Source organism: Cyprinus carpio, unplaced genomic scaffold (genome assembly GCF_018340385.1).
Source record: "Cyprinus carpio isolate SPL01 unplaced genomic scaffold, ASM1834038v1 S000006515, whole genome shotgun sequence".
Taxonomy (NCBI): Eukaryota; Metazoa; Chordata; class Actinopteri; order Cypriniformes; family Cyprinidae; genus Cyprinus; species Cyprinus carpio.
The window spans coordinates 1,377,589-1,395,483 of record NW_024879183.1 but is presented as its reverse complement, the minus strand read 5'-3'; the positions used below and the strand labels follow the sequence as shown (position 1 = coordinate 1,395,483).

Genomic DNA, 17,895 nt, shown 5'->3' with positions numbered 1-17,895 from the left:
ACCCGAGCCTGCTTAAATGCTGAGGGAAATGTTCCAGAGTGAAGAGAGGAGTTGATAATGTGAGTAAGTGAAGGTATGACTGAAGAAGAAATCGCTTGAAGGAGGTGAGTGGGGATCGGAATCAGTGGGCAAGTAGTAGGATGACTGGAGAGGATAAGTTTGGAAACGTCCGTCTCTGAGAGTGGAGAGGAGGAGGAGAAAGAGTGAGCATTAGTCGTTGTGAAGTTATCCTCAGTCTGCGGTGTGGAGAATTGGTCACTGATGGTTCTTGTCTTATTTGTGAAGAAAAACTGCAAAGTCATCAGCTGTAAGAGTCGATTGAGGAGGAGGTGGAGGCGGATTAAGAAGAGAAGAGAGAGGATAAGTTTGGAAACGTCCGTCTCTGAGAGTGGAGTGAAGGAGGAGAAAGAGTGAGCATTAGTCGTTGTGAAGTTATCCTCAGTCTGCGGTGTGGAGAATTGGTCACTGATGGTTCTTGTCTTATTTGTGAAGAAAACTGCAAAGTCATCAGCTGTAAGAGTCGATTGAGGAGGAGGTGGAGGCGGATTAAGAAGAGAAGAGAAGGTTTTGAAGAGTGTCCGAGCGTCACAACAGTTGTTAATCTTGTCGTGGTAATATGATGTTTTAGCAGTGAAGACGTTTGCAGAGAAGGAAGAGAGGAGAGATTGATACACACTGAGGTCGGTAGAGTTTCTTGATTTAAGCCATTTCCTCTCTGCAGCCCTGAGTTTAGAGCGATGTTCATGGAGTACATCGGACAGCCAGGGGGCAGATGGGGTGGTGCGTGCTGGTCTAGACGACAGTGGGCAAAAGTTGTCCAAGCAAGAGGTCAGAGTGGAACAAAAAGTGTCCGTAGCACTGTTCGTGTCCAGAGCTGAAAACTGCGAGAGTGAAGGAAGTGAGGATGCAACCACAGAGGATAGGCGAGATGGAGAGAGTGAGCGTAGGTTCCGTCGAAAGGTGACCCGCGTTGGAGCGTGTGCCGCTTCAGGAGTAAGTGCTAGATTAGCAGTAATGAGGAAGTGGTCTGAGGTGTGCAGTGGAGTAACTAAAGTGTTGTCCACTGAGCAACAGCGCGTGTAGATGAGGTCCAGTTGGTTGCCCGATTTGTGAGTCGCTGTAGTAGAGACTCGCTTAAGATCAAATGAGGCGAGCAGAGTGTTGAAGTCAGCAGCCTGGGGTTTATCTAGGTGGATGTTGAAGTCACCAAGCAGTACCAAAGGGGTACCATCTTCAGGATAATTTGATAGTAGCACGTCCAACTCCTCCAAGAAGTTTCCCAATTGACCTGGGGGACGATAAATGACCACAAAGTGGATTTTAACAGGGTGGGTTACAGTAACAGCATGTGATTCAAATGAACCGTGACCTGTAGGTGGTGGTTGAAGATCAAATTTCCAATCTTTCGATATAAGGAGACCAGTTCCTCCACCCCTCCCAGTCGTACGAGGGGTGTGGGAACAAGTGAAATGAGTGGAGAGGGCTGCGGGAGTGGCAGTGTCCTCAGGTTTGATCCAGGTCTCAGTCAGTGCCATGAGGCTGAGACCAGAATGAGTAGCAATGGAAGAAATGAAGTCTGCTTTGTTAACAGCGGACTGGCAGTTCCAGAGACCAACTGGAATAGAGAGCGTTGGAGTAGAGGTCAGAGGGACAGGCCTTAGATTTGTCAGGCAGGCCTTCCTTTGACGTACATAGCGTGCTCTCCGAGTGTTAGTAGTGAGTAGTATTTACATTTCAACATTTCAATCATACTGCCATGTGTTTATGTCTCATCTTTTCTTGACTTTATCAGCATTTTAATCCATCTTGTAGATGACCTGGAAACTAAGGTTCACTTAAAGTGGGAACTAAATGTCTTTTCCAGCTTGAAATCTACAGTCACAAAGAATTGTTTATTACACAGAATCTGTACCAGTATCATGGAGCATAAGCATCACTTGGGCTCCTCCTACATGAGACATTTCAGTAAGTTGTACTGTATGCTCTCTTATAAAATAGCCTACCTTTTGATGTTAGTTCATGTTCACTGTGTACTAAATTAGTAAAGAGAAAGATTAAATGGGTTCACTTGCCCTTGAACTGAGGCGCTAAGGTGACCGCGCCTGCCGCATTAAGGAGCGCCAAAACTGTATTGTTTGAATTTCGTTATGAATTCGGAATAATTTTAAAGCTGGTACTTTTTATTAAAAAGTGACAACGCACAGAGCTTTTTGCGATTACTGGACGGCAGTTGCACTTCAAATAATGAAGTTCACACATTAAAAGAACACAGACAAGATCTTGTTTAGAAGAAGCCATATTAGTAATTATTATAAACGAGAATGGTTAACGATATTGCCAATATCCACACTGCTGACAGCTTTACCTGTTCTAGTTTGATCAAGTTGTGCACGAAATAGACGCTGTATTTTCTGCACTTTCCCTTCTTACTTCTCCGTCATTTCTCTCTCGCTGCACAGCGGAGCTGCGTTTATCAGACTGTGTGCGGCAGCACTGATGTGCGCCAGAGATGAGGACTGTCTGAAACTCTCTGTTTCCACTAAAACTTTAATGCGCATCGTCTCAGTTTAATACGTGAACATAACAAAAGATTTGATCGCAAATGAATTAGGAAAAAAGGCATTACATTCAATTTTTTAAGTTATAACATGTAAATATATACCCAGATAGCAATAACACTCGGGCTGATTCTGGCTGAAATGCGTCTCTGTCAGTTCAGTCTCGGCATCGGTGAGAAGATAATGGACCAGAGCCGCGCCGACTCTACAAAACACTTCTGGCTGACAGACGGTTTTTTCTCTATGGGCCGATCTCGGCTGAAAGCTGTTGTACACGCGGCAGGTCCACACTCGGTGTAGTTTGTGTGTATTAACCTTCGGCCCGCGTTCGTTTTATCACAGACGGGGCGCTGCTAGAATGAACCAAATCATCCGCCTGAGAAAACTTTTTTAGCGGTTAAATCCTGAGGAGCTTTCAGCGGGTAGTCGCCAGTGGCGACCTCAGCAAAAACGTCACTCACAAATTAATATTTATGGTCGCAAATGCGACTGTTTTAGTCACAGTTTGGAGCCCTGAGACTGGAGTAATGATGCTGAAAATTCGGCTTTGATCACAGGAATTACATTATAAAATACATTAAAATTAAAAAGAGTTAATTAAAATTGTAATAATATTTCACAATAATAATGTTTTTATTGTATTTTTAATCAAATAAATGCAGCCTGGGTGAGTAGGAGAGACTTCTAAAAACATTAAAAATCTTACCAATCCCAAACTTTTGAATGGCAGTATCCTTTAGAGATTTATTAAATATGGGCTAATTAGTGATAAACAGTTGTTCATCGGGGGAATGTGGAAAAATGTTTAATTAAAACATTTAAATACAAGTTGGATTTGTGTGTACTTTAAAATCAGCTGAAAAGGAAAGTTCAAATATGGTTTAAGTTAAAACATTTACATTATATACAGTAATTGAGAAAAACAGTTGAAGGGGTAAAAACATTATTTTCTTAAAATTCATTGTGAAATTTTATTTTAAAGTGGAAGAGCAAGCTGAGACTCTGTAGTTGCCGTCGTATACACTGAAAAATGGCAGCCATGCTTATGTTCATTGTTACACTGCAACGTTTTAATGAGTAAATTTGTTAGATTGAAAAGAGTGTCCTGGTCATCATTTAAAGCTTCTACTGCTGTACTCCACATCACTTGAAATTTAGCTCACGTGCCTTGCATTTATCTCAATTTTTGCTGTGACAACTAAATTGAAACAAGTGGAGGAGGTCTGAATACATTGTGCATTATTTCATAACCTAAAAGCAATCAAAAAAGGTGTACATGTTAGTAGATTCAGGATAAGGGCTAACCTTGTGATAATGGCGCAGACATGCCTGGAAGTTTCTCAACAAGTTGCCTAGCATTCAGCAGTCCTGCAGAACCTGTAATCAAATGTAATTTACTCCATTAAATACATACAAACAAATAAAAAAATGAGTACAAGTATTACAGAGTGAGTTTGGTTAACTTGCAATGTTCAAATTAGATGAAGAGAATGTTTACTCTCCTGTGTCTCTTTCTCCCAATAATAATGAGATTTCTTATATTTTTGCCTCTTCCACTGAAACTTAAATCCATGGGACTGAATTTTACTTGGCGTGTGCAGTCAGTCTACTTTCATCCAAACTTTTGCAGAATGCAGACCAAACCAGAAAATGTTCAAAAATCAAATTGGCAAACCAAACATACTATACCCTTCACCATCTTTGCATCTTTGTGACCTCATTTCAGCCCACCTGTAAAATGCAAACCAACTGTGTGTGCAGTCTTTTTGCGTGAGCGGTTAATTGCCATCGTCACGTCGGTAGGTGTAACCAACCAATTGGGATCACAGTAGGGAGACCAATTGCCTTTGAGTGAAACCAAAACGAGTCAATGAACATTGGTGTGCGGAATTTGCATTTCGTGCCCCGCCTGCCAGTGCGGGTAAAAATCCCTAGCGTGATCCCAATTCATTGGTAACTCCTACCAACGTGACATCCTACGCAACCAGAGATGTTTTCTTGTAATTCAGACACAAATTAACATCCCCTCGAATTATGTCTGAAATACAAGAAAACAGTAAGAGATTACACAGTTACTGACTTGACAGTGAAAAAACAATTGGTTAGGGATACATCACAGCAAATTGTTTCACTGTTAAAAGTTTAACCATCTGGTGACAATAAATAAGTACCTGAAGCTTCAACAGGTTGTGTTGTTCTTTTCATCTCTGTAGAATCTGTAATAAAGTTTAACATGTGTCATGTGATTTCATAAAACAAATTCAAGAAAATCACACTGTACTTACCAGTCTGTGGATATGTGAGATTTCCTTCATCGACCTCACTTTCTGCATCAACCTCACTCTCTGCACTTGATTCGGTCAACTGTAGGTGATCTAAGAAAATAAATTATTTTACCTTGATGAATAATGAGATTCAAGTGCTATAGATTGCCTACATACAATGCGTGTTCCAAAATTATTCCAAAAATAAAGCCTTTAATTTATAATATTCTTCATATTAAATGTAAATATCAAATCAATAACATGACTTAATAATTTAATTAATTTTGTGTAAAAGCAGCTCATACTTTGGAAACGGTATCACAGAAAATTTTTGTGGTTTTGAAACCTTGACTGTTTAAAACCTATGTATGCCTTGAAACTGCTAACCAGCCCACGCCTACCTTCAATTTCAATCTCCTCAAGTGTTTTGCCTTGAAGGTTTCTGAGAGAACCTTTCTCCATGGCAAGCAGTAATTTGGAGATTTTGGCCAGCTGGGTAGTAGCCTCTGGAAGTCGGTAAAATTCACGATGAACGCGAATATCATGCCCAAGAAAGTCAGCAACTTGGTCTAACTCATGATTCTTGAGATTCAAGATCTGTGACAAAGTTGCGACATGTTTCCGTAATAGCGTGGACCTGAGGAGCTCAGGGTTTTGAGCCCCACATTCACTCGCATAGAGCCTCAAACAGTCCTGTCCTCTGTAGGGAGTCAGACAATGAGGCCTGGCAAACAGGAACAGGTTTTCTGCCAGAACACCACAGTCTTTTCTTTTCTCTATTAGGCGTGTTATTGCCATCACCATGTCTGGTGAAAGTAACACTGCAACTTTCCGGCCTCTTTTACCCCTTAATTCAACACGACTGAAGTGTTGACAAAGATGAAGTTCAAATTGTGTCAGTCCAAAAGCGACATCCTTGTGCAGGGCACTTGTGTCTCTCTCCAGAAAACCATTCAGCGTCATCTTTGAAACTTCTCCCCCTCTTCTCCTATTAAAAAGTATTACATTTGCCATGGTGGCTTTACAAAGTTCACTATATGATTTTGGTGAACTATGGTCATCCAAGTCCTTCAATGCTTGTTCTGTAGACTTCTCCAGATGTCTATGAAGACACTGAACATCTTTCGTAAAAGTAAGAGTTGAAGGCTTGTTAAAGTGGCGCTCATTTAGCGTAGTTAAAGCAGTGTGGGAGATGAGTTCTGACCACTTTGTAGCATAGAGGGTTTTAAAACTCTGGGTTGACTTTATCAGGTTACTGTCTTCTGCCATCAGTGCTCTACAATGTAAAATGTCACTGACTTTCTGGAGTGAGTGACCCAACTTTAATGCAAGGCTTGGAGTACGGTAGCAGTGCTTTTCGTCATCGTACCCAGACACTTTCTTAACAGCTTTGATCACCACATCAAAATTTGCTGGTCTCACAGCATCTTCAAGAGTTTGTATTGAGAATTCCTTGCGAAGCGTAAGCAGAAGTCTTCCACTTTCTCTGAGTGTCTGGCGAATATAGTCATATTTGGTGGGATCCTGTGCATGTTTATTAAAAAATGACTGGGCCAGCTGAAGAATAGAATAGTCACTTCGCACAGTAGCAGTTATCTCATCGTCTTTCATGACAGCTAAAATCTTCCAAACACCTGGGGATATTTGCTGAGAAAGAGCTGACTCATTCATAGAGGCCAAAGACAATACCTTTTTTCTTCCAATCTCTGAATTGGCTTCTACTGGTTTTGAAGAACATTTCTTCACATGTCGCCACAGATCTCTTCGGAGATATAATGCCTGGCAGTACATGCAGTGAATATAGTCTTTTGCATTGTATTTTGTCTTTGCTGTGCGTCTTAGTTTTAAGGATCCAACTCCACTTGCTAAGACCTCCGAGTTATGAATGTGGTTTCCCTTGTTGCGTAGCTTTATAAGCATTTTCTGGCGCTGTTTGGACTTCTTGGGAAGACTTAAAACTTGAGCAACATCTGCATGAGTTTTCTCATGACGTTTTAGGTGACGTGTAAACTTTGTCTGTAGTTTTCCACAAATGTAGCAGTAAGTTTTATTTTTGAGAGAGGAGTATGTGTTTGAGATCTGTTCAGCCCCAGCATCAGCGCTATCATCAACAATTATGCCTTCAGCATTTCCTACTTTGGCAGTATCTCCCGATACTTCAAGCTGACTTGATTCTGCAGCTTCAGAAACAGACTCTCTCTCTGCCTCTACAAAAGTTTCTTGGTGTCTTTTTTTGGAAATAGAATTGCTGGCGCACCCCTCAAAATTCTGTAATTCTAAATGTTGACTGCCACTGATTTTTAAAGGCTCTGCTATGCTGTCCCATGAGCTGTTCGAATCCGCTGTGGAATCAGGCACATATTCCTCTTCTGATGATGCAACCTCACTTGAACTTTGTTCTTCACAAACCTGATAATGATTAAAAAATACATTTATATTTTGTGTACTTGGAAAGCATTTCACTGAGAATAATTCTACTAAAACACTTACTACTGGAAGAGGTTCAGTGATGTTCACCTTGTGCTTATACATAGCACTTTTTGTGCCAGGACTCATAGCAAACTAGACAGAGAAAATTAAGAATTAATTAATAAAGGAAGATCATAATGTTCATAAGTTCATAATGTCATGGTAAGTACTTAAAAAGTGAGTGCAGCTGCAAATGGCTCATCGTGAACATATAGCAGAGTTACACATGAAGCAGTTTTTAAAAAGTGTTCCTGTGGCATCATGTTCAAAAGATATGGATGGATCCCCCCCCTTCCATTCTCAAAAAAAAAATACCTTTACACCTCACCCCTGACCATTTCAGAGGTGAAAAGGGTCCTCCACATGTGACACATTTTTCTAAACTTGACATTTCTTCAGGGACAAGATCATGAACACAGTCCTGTTGATCAAAAAACCAAAAGATAAGAATTTGATCCTAACTGACACTTGTGTGGTGTAGAATATCAAAACCAATGAATTGTTTGTATTCTGTTCCTCTTTGAAAATAAATAAATGTTTTTTTATTATCCCTGTAATGAATGAAATTGTTTAGAAATTAACTTTTAAATCTTTATAACTTTTTGCATAGTAATTATACTTTTATAATATAATATAATATAATATAATATAATATAATATAATATAATATAATATAATATAATATAATATAATATAATATAATATAATATAGGGGTGTAACAGTACGCAAAAATCACGGTTCGGTATGTGCCTCGGTTTTAAATTCACGGTTCGGTTCATTTTTCGGTAAAGTAGGGGAAAGAAATGCAAACAACTGCAGGTTGTTTATTACTATAAACTTTTTTAAACAATTTGCTTACACTTTAAACACTTTTTAATAAAATATAATATATAAAATACAAAAAAATAAAACTGCTTTTATTTTTTTTTACTGCTGCTCAGATTCGTTCAACTTATGTTTTTTGTCAAAAAAAATTAATTTGTCCACATTGTCTATGGAAAGGGCAGATCTGCTGGCAGGTACAATGTCTCCAGCTGTAGAAAATACCCTCCCGCTAGAGACTAAGGTAGCAGGTACAGCTAGCGAGAGGCTGGGCTAAAGCATGCCGTGTATGTTGTTGTACAGCGTGCGGTGTGTGATTTATTTTCAGTGGAAATCCCGCCCTGCAGTCGATTTCATTGGTTTAGGTTACAGTGACAACGGGTAAGTTTAGAGATCAGTGGCAATCTGTACAGTGATTGACAACAACTTTAGAATCAGTTGCAGGCACGATTTGCACTGAACGAGGAGACTTCCGCCACTTAATAGGTTCGTGTGGAAACACGAAAATGTACATATTTTCCTCATACAAAATATTGCATTCGGTGCACACATGTACCGTACCGGTCCGGTACGAATACACGTACCATTACCCCTAATAAATATATATATATATATATATATATATATATATATATATATATATATATATATATATATATATATATATATATATATATATATATAGTTAAATATTTTTTTATTTCCTGGGCTTCACTTTCTGTGTCTTGGGATTTTTCCATTGCGCAGAGCATGTAGCTACCTAGACAAACAAGATGTAGTAGTCCTTGGACACACTGACACTCTCACACGTAACCAGAGTGGACCCAGAGTGGAATTATAAGTATATGAAAATAAATCGTACCGTAAATGGAAAGAAAGTATATATATGGAAAGTATATATATAATTTCTCAACACAGCTTGTTCTTCAAAGGTGACATAGATTGACTGAACAGGGTATTTATCCTTGTTCTGTGATGTGACATGTCGACAACAACATTTTGGTTGGGTCTGAAATGCCTTAGCTTCCTAAAAACCTCTCTCAGACAGCTATATTAAACTTGTGGTTTTGCACCTATTTGGCATCCCTTCAGGCTTAACTGGCAACCTCATTATGAAACAGAAGCACTTAACACTGATTGGCTGCCTTTGCTGCCACTCAAAAGAATGTAAACTTCTTTCGGTGGGAATGTAATGGAAAATTGGCACACCGCTTACACACTCACAGCCTGGAAGAGCAAACCTCGGAACACGACTCGCTGTTTCGTGTTGAACTTCACGAACACTGCTGCAATTTACTTTCTGTTGGAGGCGAGAGGCCGTAGATGTATGAAAATTATTTTGAAGCGGAGGGGCAGTGAGACACGTTACATAATATGTACCCGTTGTTTAGATTGGGCCGTTTTCTAAAGGATGAATTTCTATGAAACGGAGATGTTCAGAATGTCTAGCACTTTTTGTATGTTCGTGTATGCGGGTAGACTACTGTTATTCAACTAAGACAAGGCAAAAACGTTTTTTTCATTCTCTGTCACCTTTCAACAGTACACAGTATGATAAATGTTACAAAACAAAACAAAGGTACACTCACTGGGGACTTATAGAACGGCATTGTATAGAACCAGGAACATTTGGTGCCAGTCCATCAAGAATATTGTTATACAGATAGGAAAAGATTTCACACCACAACTGTGTGGGGCAATTTTTTAGGGGGTCACAACAATCACATTTCAAAAAAATGATAGAAGAAATATTGTGATAGATCAAGCAAAAAAAAAAAAAAAAAGAAAAAACCTTCAGAAGACTCAACTGAATTTACTCAAGTCCTCTTTGACTTGTAAATTTGAGGACTACACAAGACCTGTGCGTCTCAATACTACTACTTAATATCATTCTCATGAGTTCATATCTACAGTAAAGTCATTGAAGTTCAAAATTACCTTTGGAATGACTGCAAAGGAACTGCATTTGTCCACATCAGCAGCCTGACATGGCATCTCTTTGGAAGTCTAAAATCAAGAGACGAACAGTCATCGAGAGTTTGTATCTAATGCACAAAACTAACAGACCTGCTAATGTCTGAACCTTACATGGTGAGGGTTACACAGGACCGTGCGTCTCAATACTACTACTTAATATCATTCTCATGAGTTCATATCTAATGCACAAAACTAACAGACCTGCTAATGTCTGAACCTTACATGGTGAGGATTACACAGGACCGTGCGTCTCAATACTACTAAATATCATTCTCATGAGTTCATATCTACAGTAAAGTCATTGAAGTTCAAAATTACCTTTGGAATGACTGCAAAGGAACTGCATTTGTCCACATCAGCAGCCTGACACGGCATCTCTTTGGAAGTCTAAAATCAAGAGACGAACATTCATCGAGAGTTTGTATCTAATGCACAAAACTAACAGACCTGCTAATGTCTGAACCTTACATGGTGAGGATTACACAGGACCCGTGCGTCTCAATACTACTACTTAATATCATTCTCATGAGTTCATATCTACAGTAAAGTCATTGAAGTTCAAAATTACCTTTGGAATGACTGCAAAGGAACTGCATTTGTCCACATCAGCAGCCTGACATGGCATCTCTTTGGAAGTCTAAAATCAAGAGACGAACAGTCATCGAGAGTTTGTATCTAATGCACAAAACTAACAGACCTGCTAATGTCTGAACCTTACATGTTGAGGATTACACAGGACCGTGCGTCTCAATACTACTACTTAATATCATTCTCATGAGTTCATATCTAATGCACAAAACTAACAGACCTGCTAATGTCTGAACCTTACATGGTGAGGATTACACAGGACCGTGCGTCTCAATACTACTACTTAATATCATTCTCATGAGTTCATATCTACAGTAAAGTCATTGAAGTTCAAAATTACCTTTGGAATGACTGCAAAGGAACTGCATTTGTCCACATCAGCAGCCTGACATGGCTTCTCTTTGGAAGTCTAAAATCAAGAGACGAACAGTCATCGAGAGTTTGTATCTAATGCACAAAACAAACGGACCTGCTAATGTCTGAACCTTACATGTTGAGGATTACACAGGACCGTGCGTCTCAATACTACTACTTAATATCATTCTCATGAGTTCATATCTAATGCACAAAAAACTAACAGACCTGCTAATGTCTGAACCTTACATGGTGAGGATTACACAGGACCGTGCGTCTCAATACTACTACTTAATATCATTCTCATGAGTTCATATCTACAGTAAAGTCATTGAAGTTCAAAATTACCTTTGGAATGACTGCAAAGGAACTGCATTTGTCCACATCAGCAGCCTGACATGGCATCTCTTTGGAAGTCTAAAATCAAGAGACGAACAGTCATCGAGAGTTTGTATCTAATGCACAAAACTAAAACGGACCTGCTAATGTCTGAACCTTACATGGTGAGGATTACACAGGACCGTGCGTCTCAATACTACTACTTAATATCATTCTCATGAGTTCATATCTAATGCACAAAACTAACAGACCTGCTAATGTCTGAACCTTACATGGTGAGGATTACACAGGACCGTGCGTCTCAATACTACTACTTAATATCATTCTCATGAGTTCATATCTACAGTAAAGTCATTGAAGTTCAAAATTACCTTTGGAATGACTGCAAAGGAACTGCATTTGTCCACATCAGCAGCCTGACATGGCATCTCTTTGGAAGTCTAAAATCAAGAGACGAACAGTCATCGAGAGTTTGTATCTAATGCACAAAACTAACAGACCTGCTAATGTCTGAACCTTACATGGTGAGGATTACACAGGACCGTGCGTCTCAATACTACTACTTAATATCATTCTCATGAGTTCATATCTACAGTAAAGTCATTGAAGTTCAAAATTACCTTTGGAATGACTGCAAAGGAACTGCATTTGTCCACATCAGCAGCCTGACATGGCTTCTCTTTGGAAGTCTAAAATCAAGAGACGAACAGTCATCGAGAGTTTGTATCTAATGCACAAAACTAACAGACCTGCTAATGTCTGAACCTTACATGGTGAGGGTTACACAGGACCGTGCGTCTCAATACTACTACTTAATATCATTCTCATGAGTTCATATCTAATGCACAAAACTAACAGACCTGCTAATGTCTGAACCTTACATGGTGAGGATTACACAGGACCGTGCGTCTCAATACTACTACTTAATATCATTCTCATGAGTTCATATCTACAGTAAAGTCATTGAAGTTCAAAATTACCTTTGGAATGACTGCAAAGGAACTGCATTTGTTCACATCAGCAGCCTGACATGGCATCTCTTTGGAAGTCTAAAATCAAGAGACGAACAGTCATCGAGAGTTTGTATCTAATGCACAAAACTAACAGACCTGCTAATGTCTGAACCTTACATGGTGAGGATTACACAGGACCGTGCGTCTCAATACTACTACTTAATATCATTCTCATGAGTTCATATCTAATGCACAAAACTAACAGACCTGCTAATGTCTGAAACTTACATGGTGAGGATTACACAGGACCGTGCGTCTCAATAATACTACTACTACTTAATATCATTCTCATGAGTTCATATCTAATGCACAAAACTAACAGACCTGCTAATGTCTGAACCTTACATGGTGAGGATTACACAGGACCGTGCGTCTCAATACTACTACTTAATATAATTCTCATGAGTTCATATCTACAGTAAAGTCATTGAAGTTCAAAATTACAAAAATTACCTTTGGAATGACTGCAAAGGAACTGCATTTGTCCAACATCAGCAGCCTGACATGGCTTCTCTTTGGAAGTCTAAAATCAAGAGACGAACAGTCATCGAGAGTTTGTATCTAATGCACAAAACTAACAGACCTGCTAATGTCTGAACCTTACATGGTGAGGATTACACAGGACCGTGCGTCTCAATACTACTACTTAATATAATTCTCATGAGTTCATATCTACAGTAAAGTCATTGAAGTTCAAAATTACCTTTGGAATGACTGCAAAGGAACTGCATTTGTCCACATCAGCAGCCTGACATGGCATCTCTTTGGAAGTCTAAAATCAAGAGACGAACAGTCATCGAGAGTTTGTATCTAATGCACAAAACTAACAGACCTGCTAATGTCTGAACCTTACATGGTGAGGATTACACAGGACCGTGCGTCTCAATACTACTACTTAATATCATTCTCATGAGTTCATATCTAATGCACAAAACTAACAGACCTGCTAATGTCTGAACCTTACATGGTGAGGATTACACAGGACCTATGAGTTTAGACACTTCAAGATATACCTCATATTAGTTTATATTGATAAATAAGGTCAACAGAAATCTGTTTACTTGTCAGTTTCTAACATTTTGAATAGGACTGAACAAGTTGAAATAGTCAAGTCTAAATAAGTCTCATCTTGTCAATTATCAATCGTGAGAGTGGCGTCCGATAAAGTGATGTCACTAGGTCGAACGGCTCAAATCTGACTGGAAAAAACATACCATTATATGACCCCTTTAACCACTCTATACTACTATTTCTACTTAAGATAACTTTATGTAAACTTTATATAACTACCTTGCTTCTCCATGGCCAATCCGAATTACCATAGTTATAAGTGATTTCTTCCCCTGAACCAATATCTTTGATTGCGAATAAACACAGATGGGGTCTTCCATCCACTCTTGTAACTTTAATTTTGCTGTTTGGGTTCACTTCGTCGTCATTTACCAGTCTCCCTAGTGATCCATCCTCTCTGGCAGCATCCACACTAAAATATCAAGTATACAATAACAATGATACATTGTACTGTAAGGGAACGGATTGAGCATATTGAATGTTAGCATGTCGGAAGTACATCCCTCCAACAATTCAAAATATTCATCAAACAAAAATTTCAATACGTTTTTTTTTTTTTTTTAACTACTTCAACTGATAATGAGGTAGCAGAGTTTGCATCTCTGTGTTTAAACACACATTTCGGTTACATACCATAACTGTTGTCCATTGAACTGAAAATCAAACATAAAAACTTTGAGTGCGTTATGGTAAATTCTCTCTCGGTTTTCTTGTTCCTTTTTAGTAATGACTTCCCCTCTGTACTCAAAGAGGAAATCTCCTTTTTCAAAGGGCCGGCAGCTGAACACACCCCGACCTAAAGACACACATGATAACCAAATGAGAGTAATAAACTTTAAACAATGCAGAGCTGTCAAATAGTAGTAGAAATTGAAATAATTAACTGATCAAAAAAAGTTAATAAATTTATTTTGATGTTTTTTGTGGTTATTTAAAAAAAATTGTCAATTAAGTGGTGGAACAGCTTCTTCACTACCAATTTATTTCTATGGATTAATCCATGAACATTTTCTATTATAATTAAAGTAGGGCTGGGCAATTAAACGATAACGATAATTATCATTATATAATTTCACGATAAATGCTCGATAATGTTTACGTGCCAAAAGCAGAAAACTCATTTGAACCGCACGCGACACAGACCACTTATCCCCTCGATCAATGTCCAAATGGCAGCACAAGCTCGCCGGGTGAAAAAGGCGTAGTATTAAATGTATTAAAATATATACTTGAAATACAAATAGTATATTTATAATACAATTGTATTACCAACATTTTTATTTGAAGTGCATTTAAAATATATTGAATAGCATTTTAATATATTTCTAAAAAGTATACTAGAAGTACATTGAGAATAAACATATGCTTAATTACACTAAGCTTTTAGTGCGTTTACTGCAATATATTTTTAATATTTATGTATTTATCATTTTAATATTTTAGATTTTTTTAATGAATGTATCAACGTATGTATTATAAACATTTGTCAACTATTATTTAGCATTGCAATAAGCATACTTAAAATTAATGTTGTTTTTTTGTTATACTTGTAAAAGGCAACTTAAAAGGCCGTTGTCCATTACTTGTTTTTACTACTGAAATTCCCACGATTTCAACATTATATTTTTTTAAATACATCAGATTAATTTTCCAAAGACTAAATTAAAGCACAAAATTAAATGTGCCGCTATTTTAAGTAGGTTAAAAAGGATAACTATAATGTATGGCGGAATTACACTTTTGGGAGTATTTGACTCGGCGCAGTAACCCCCAGTCACATTAGCTACAAGAGACCGAGGGACAGGCTACCATTCATTTTCAATGGGAGTGGCCGTTTGCCAGCGACAAGCGACGACCACGCCACTGCACCAAGCAAGGTGGGGCCAAAATAAACAAGAAAGCTATTTTATGCAAATGCTGAGCGATGCGACAAAGAGACTGAAATGTGTGAATGTTCGACCTCAGACAAATGTTTGAAATGTTATCATGTTTGGCAAGAGTTTGTCATGATATGTTCTGACAATAAAGAGTACTTTTAAAACCACAATTAATGCTCTGGTTTCTACAACTTTCACTTAGGGGCAAAAATCTGCCTTAAACTTCAAAGAAAAAAAGATGCGAAATTTACCATGCTAATTATCGATATCGGCTGATATTAAACAGTTATCATGATCCAACATAGCTTCTATTTTAAGCAGCTGCTTTGGGATCAAAAAGATGTTCTATGACAATGATTATATAACATTATCTATGTTCCTAAAGTGTATTATTTACACTAGCAACTCACCTTTAAAAGAATCAATATATTTAGCTTCAAATCCTTCCTTATCTTTGCCTAAGGAGCAATAATAAGCAGCATCCTGTTTGGCATTTCTTTTAGCTCTTTGTGGCCTTGTAGCACTCATCTCCTGCAAAGACGAGATGTTAGTGACATGAGCAACAACACATTACTGTATACAACTTGACAGGCAGATAAAAACAGAGAGAAAAAAAAGATTTATCGGTAACTAATTATTCCTATATCTATCTATGTATAATCTGTTAAAGTAACTAATTCATTAATGACCTAATGTTATTGTATGTGTACATGCTTTATGAATTAAGTCAACAGTATCACGTCTCTCACTTTCCATGTACAACAGTGTTACGTTTGCAGTAGCAGAGTAATATAACGCGTTACTAACTATTTTTGGTAATATTATTAGTTATTATGAGGGATGGACTACAGTTGCGTGCATTCATGTAATGCCTAAATGTTTAAAAAAAAAAGTGGAAGTAACTACAAAAAAAAAATCTTATTTCTAAGGATTAGTATCCAGGATAATTGGTGCCAGTGAAAGAATATTACATGCTGATGATTTTTAAGCAGCACAAAAGTTTGGCATATTAAACGCAAAGTCGCACGTGGAAAGATAGCTAACACGGCATGTACGTCTCTATTATGCTAGCACGAAGAACGGCACAAAAATAAAGACATCTCAGATACAAGATACACGGTGTACCTTTGATGCTTGGTAGAAGGTTGATTTTTCCAAAGATTTTAATGCATGTGCAGCGGACTAACATGGTGGCTAAACTACACTGACGAGCATGCTTGCTAATAATAACAACTACCTAAGCTGTCGCAAATCAGATGCTTTAGTGTATCCAAACGTCATCGAATAACCTTTACCATTTTGCTTAATTACATGACAACATTTATATAAATGCAATGTGCCAAGGGTTTTGTATAGTTCTTACCATATTCTCCACATCGGCAGCATGATGAAACGTGTTCAATTAACACTGTAGACGATCAGCTCACACCTGAATTTACAGGACTGTACCAAGTTGATGGAAGACGAGGGGGTATGAGAAAATGACGCAATCAACCAATCAGAGGCTCAGAATAATACACACAGTGTTAATATTCATGTGGTCCTGCTATTACTCAACCGGCCATAGGGGGTGCTGTGGTGATACACAGATTATACACAAAATCAGGTTTTTGTGTATTAAATGGACATCTTTTTTTTTTTTAATTTTTAGGGTCAGTGGACCAATAGAAACACTTCTACATCTTTAAAATTAGCAGGACACTGCTCCTGTCCTGTTAATACAGAATGTCCTTCTAGTGTGGTGTGTATTCTGACCAATTGTCCTGCTAATACACATGTACCAACACACACACAAAAAAAGCTCATGTACTGTTATTCTGTTATGTTTATAAGTTTTAATATAATCCATCTGTTCAGGTACAGAATGCATCACTGAGTGTCTGACACCTAGAAATTTGACAGGCACTACTGTATATTAAAAATTCTGAAATGTCCATGGGCAAAAGTGACTGGTATTTACACAGTTTGGTGGGAATTCAATATTATTAGAAAAAAAACAGTGCAAATCACTATGACAGCACACACTTATCAGTTTAAACTCTGGGCTGTGCAAGATATCAGCTATAATTATAGAGCTTGTGGTACCTTGTGCTATAGAGGAAACATCAGCACTGAGGATGAAGTTGATGGTGTAACTGGGAAAATAATTGAAAAAAAAATCTGAAATTTCCTGTGAAGTACATTTTACCATTTCACTGTTAGCATATTGAAAGAGGTCACTATTAACAGCTCAGCTCAGTGAGAGAAATTCACTCTACCTTCATCAGTGGAGGTATCCTTAGGAAGAGCCTGAGGACTGAGAAATTTAAGCAAAGCACCTTGAGGGAGAAAGAAAAGATGGTAACACTTTATAATAACAATCATTAATAGATGGTAAATTGATAGTTAATTAATCTTTAGTTAATTGTCATTTAACTGCTAGCAAACAGTATTTTCAAGTCAAGTCAAGTCATCTTTATTTATATAGCGCTTTAAACAAAAAAGATTGCGTCAAAGCAACTGAACAACATTAATTAGGAAAACAGTGTGTCAATAATACAAAATGACAGTTAAAGGCAGTTC

General features: G+C 38.0%; 2 protein-coding genes across 2 annotated transcripts; both read right to left on the bottom strand.

Moving 5' to 3' along the window:
- Positions 1 to 7,346: 7,346 nt before the first annotated feature.
- On the bottom strand, positions 7,347 to 12,867 carry LOC122143838. Its single transcript, XM_042754444.1, has 11 exons — positions 12,839 to 12,867; positions 12,353 to 12,421; positions 11,993 to 12,061; positions 11,744 to 11,812; positions 11,382 to 11,450; positions 11,020 to 11,088; positions 10,660 to 10,728; positions 10,410 to 10,478; positions 10,053 to 10,121; positions 7,607 to 7,712; positions 7,347 to 7,384 (listed from the first exon to the last, which is right to left on the bottom strand). Exons 2-11 carry the CDS (start codon positions 12,407 to 12,409, stop codon positions 7,347 to 7,349), a joined length of 684 nt encoding a protein of 227 aa, XP_042610378.1. The 5' UTR covers positions 12,410 to 12,421; positions 12,839 to 12,867.
- Positions 12,868 to 13,560: 693 nt separating this feature from the next.
- Positions 13,561 to 15,878, bottom strand: LOC109082685 (N-lysine methyltransferase KMT5A-A-like). Its single transcript, XM_042754443.1, has 4 exons — positions 15,744 to 15,878; positions 14,090 to 14,252; positions 13,676 to 13,868; positions 13,561 to 13,584 (listed from the first exon to the last, which is right to left on the bottom strand). The coding sequence occupies exons 1-4, from the start codon at positions 15,859 to 15,861 to the stop codon at positions 13,561 to 13,563; spliced, it is 498 nt and encodes a 165-aa protein (XP_042610377.1). The 5' UTR covers positions 15,862 to 15,878.
- Between the last annotated feature and the right edge of the window lie 2,017 nt (positions 15,879 to 17,895).

Bases quoted from the DNA above. Each gene is read 5' to 3' on its own strand.
- LOC122143838 (XM_042754444.1), bottom strand. From the start codon at position 12,409: ATGCCATGTCAGGCTGCTGATGTGAACAAATGCAGTTCCTTTGCAGTC. The intron at 12,062-12,352 runs GTAATTTTGAAC...TCTTGATTTTAG, and splicing joins CCTTTGCAGTCATTCCAAAG to ACTTCCAAAGAGAAGCCATG. The intron at 7,713-10,052 runs GTAATTTTGAAC...TTTGATCAACAG, and splicing joins CCTTTGCAGTCATTCCAAAG to GACTGTGTTCATGATCTTGT.
- LOC109082685 (XM_042754443.1), bottom strand. From the start codon at position 15,861: ATGAGTGCTACAAGGCCACAAAGAGCTAAAAGAAATGCCAAACAGGAT. The intron at 14,253-15,743 runs GTGAGTTGCTAG...GTGTGTCTTTAG, and splicing joins ATATATTGATTCTTTTAAAG to GTCGGGGTGTGTTCAGCTGC. The intron at 13,869-14,089 runs GTATGTAACCGA...TTGATATTTTAG, and splicing joins TTCAATGGACAACAGTTATG to TGTGGATGCTGCCAGAGAGG.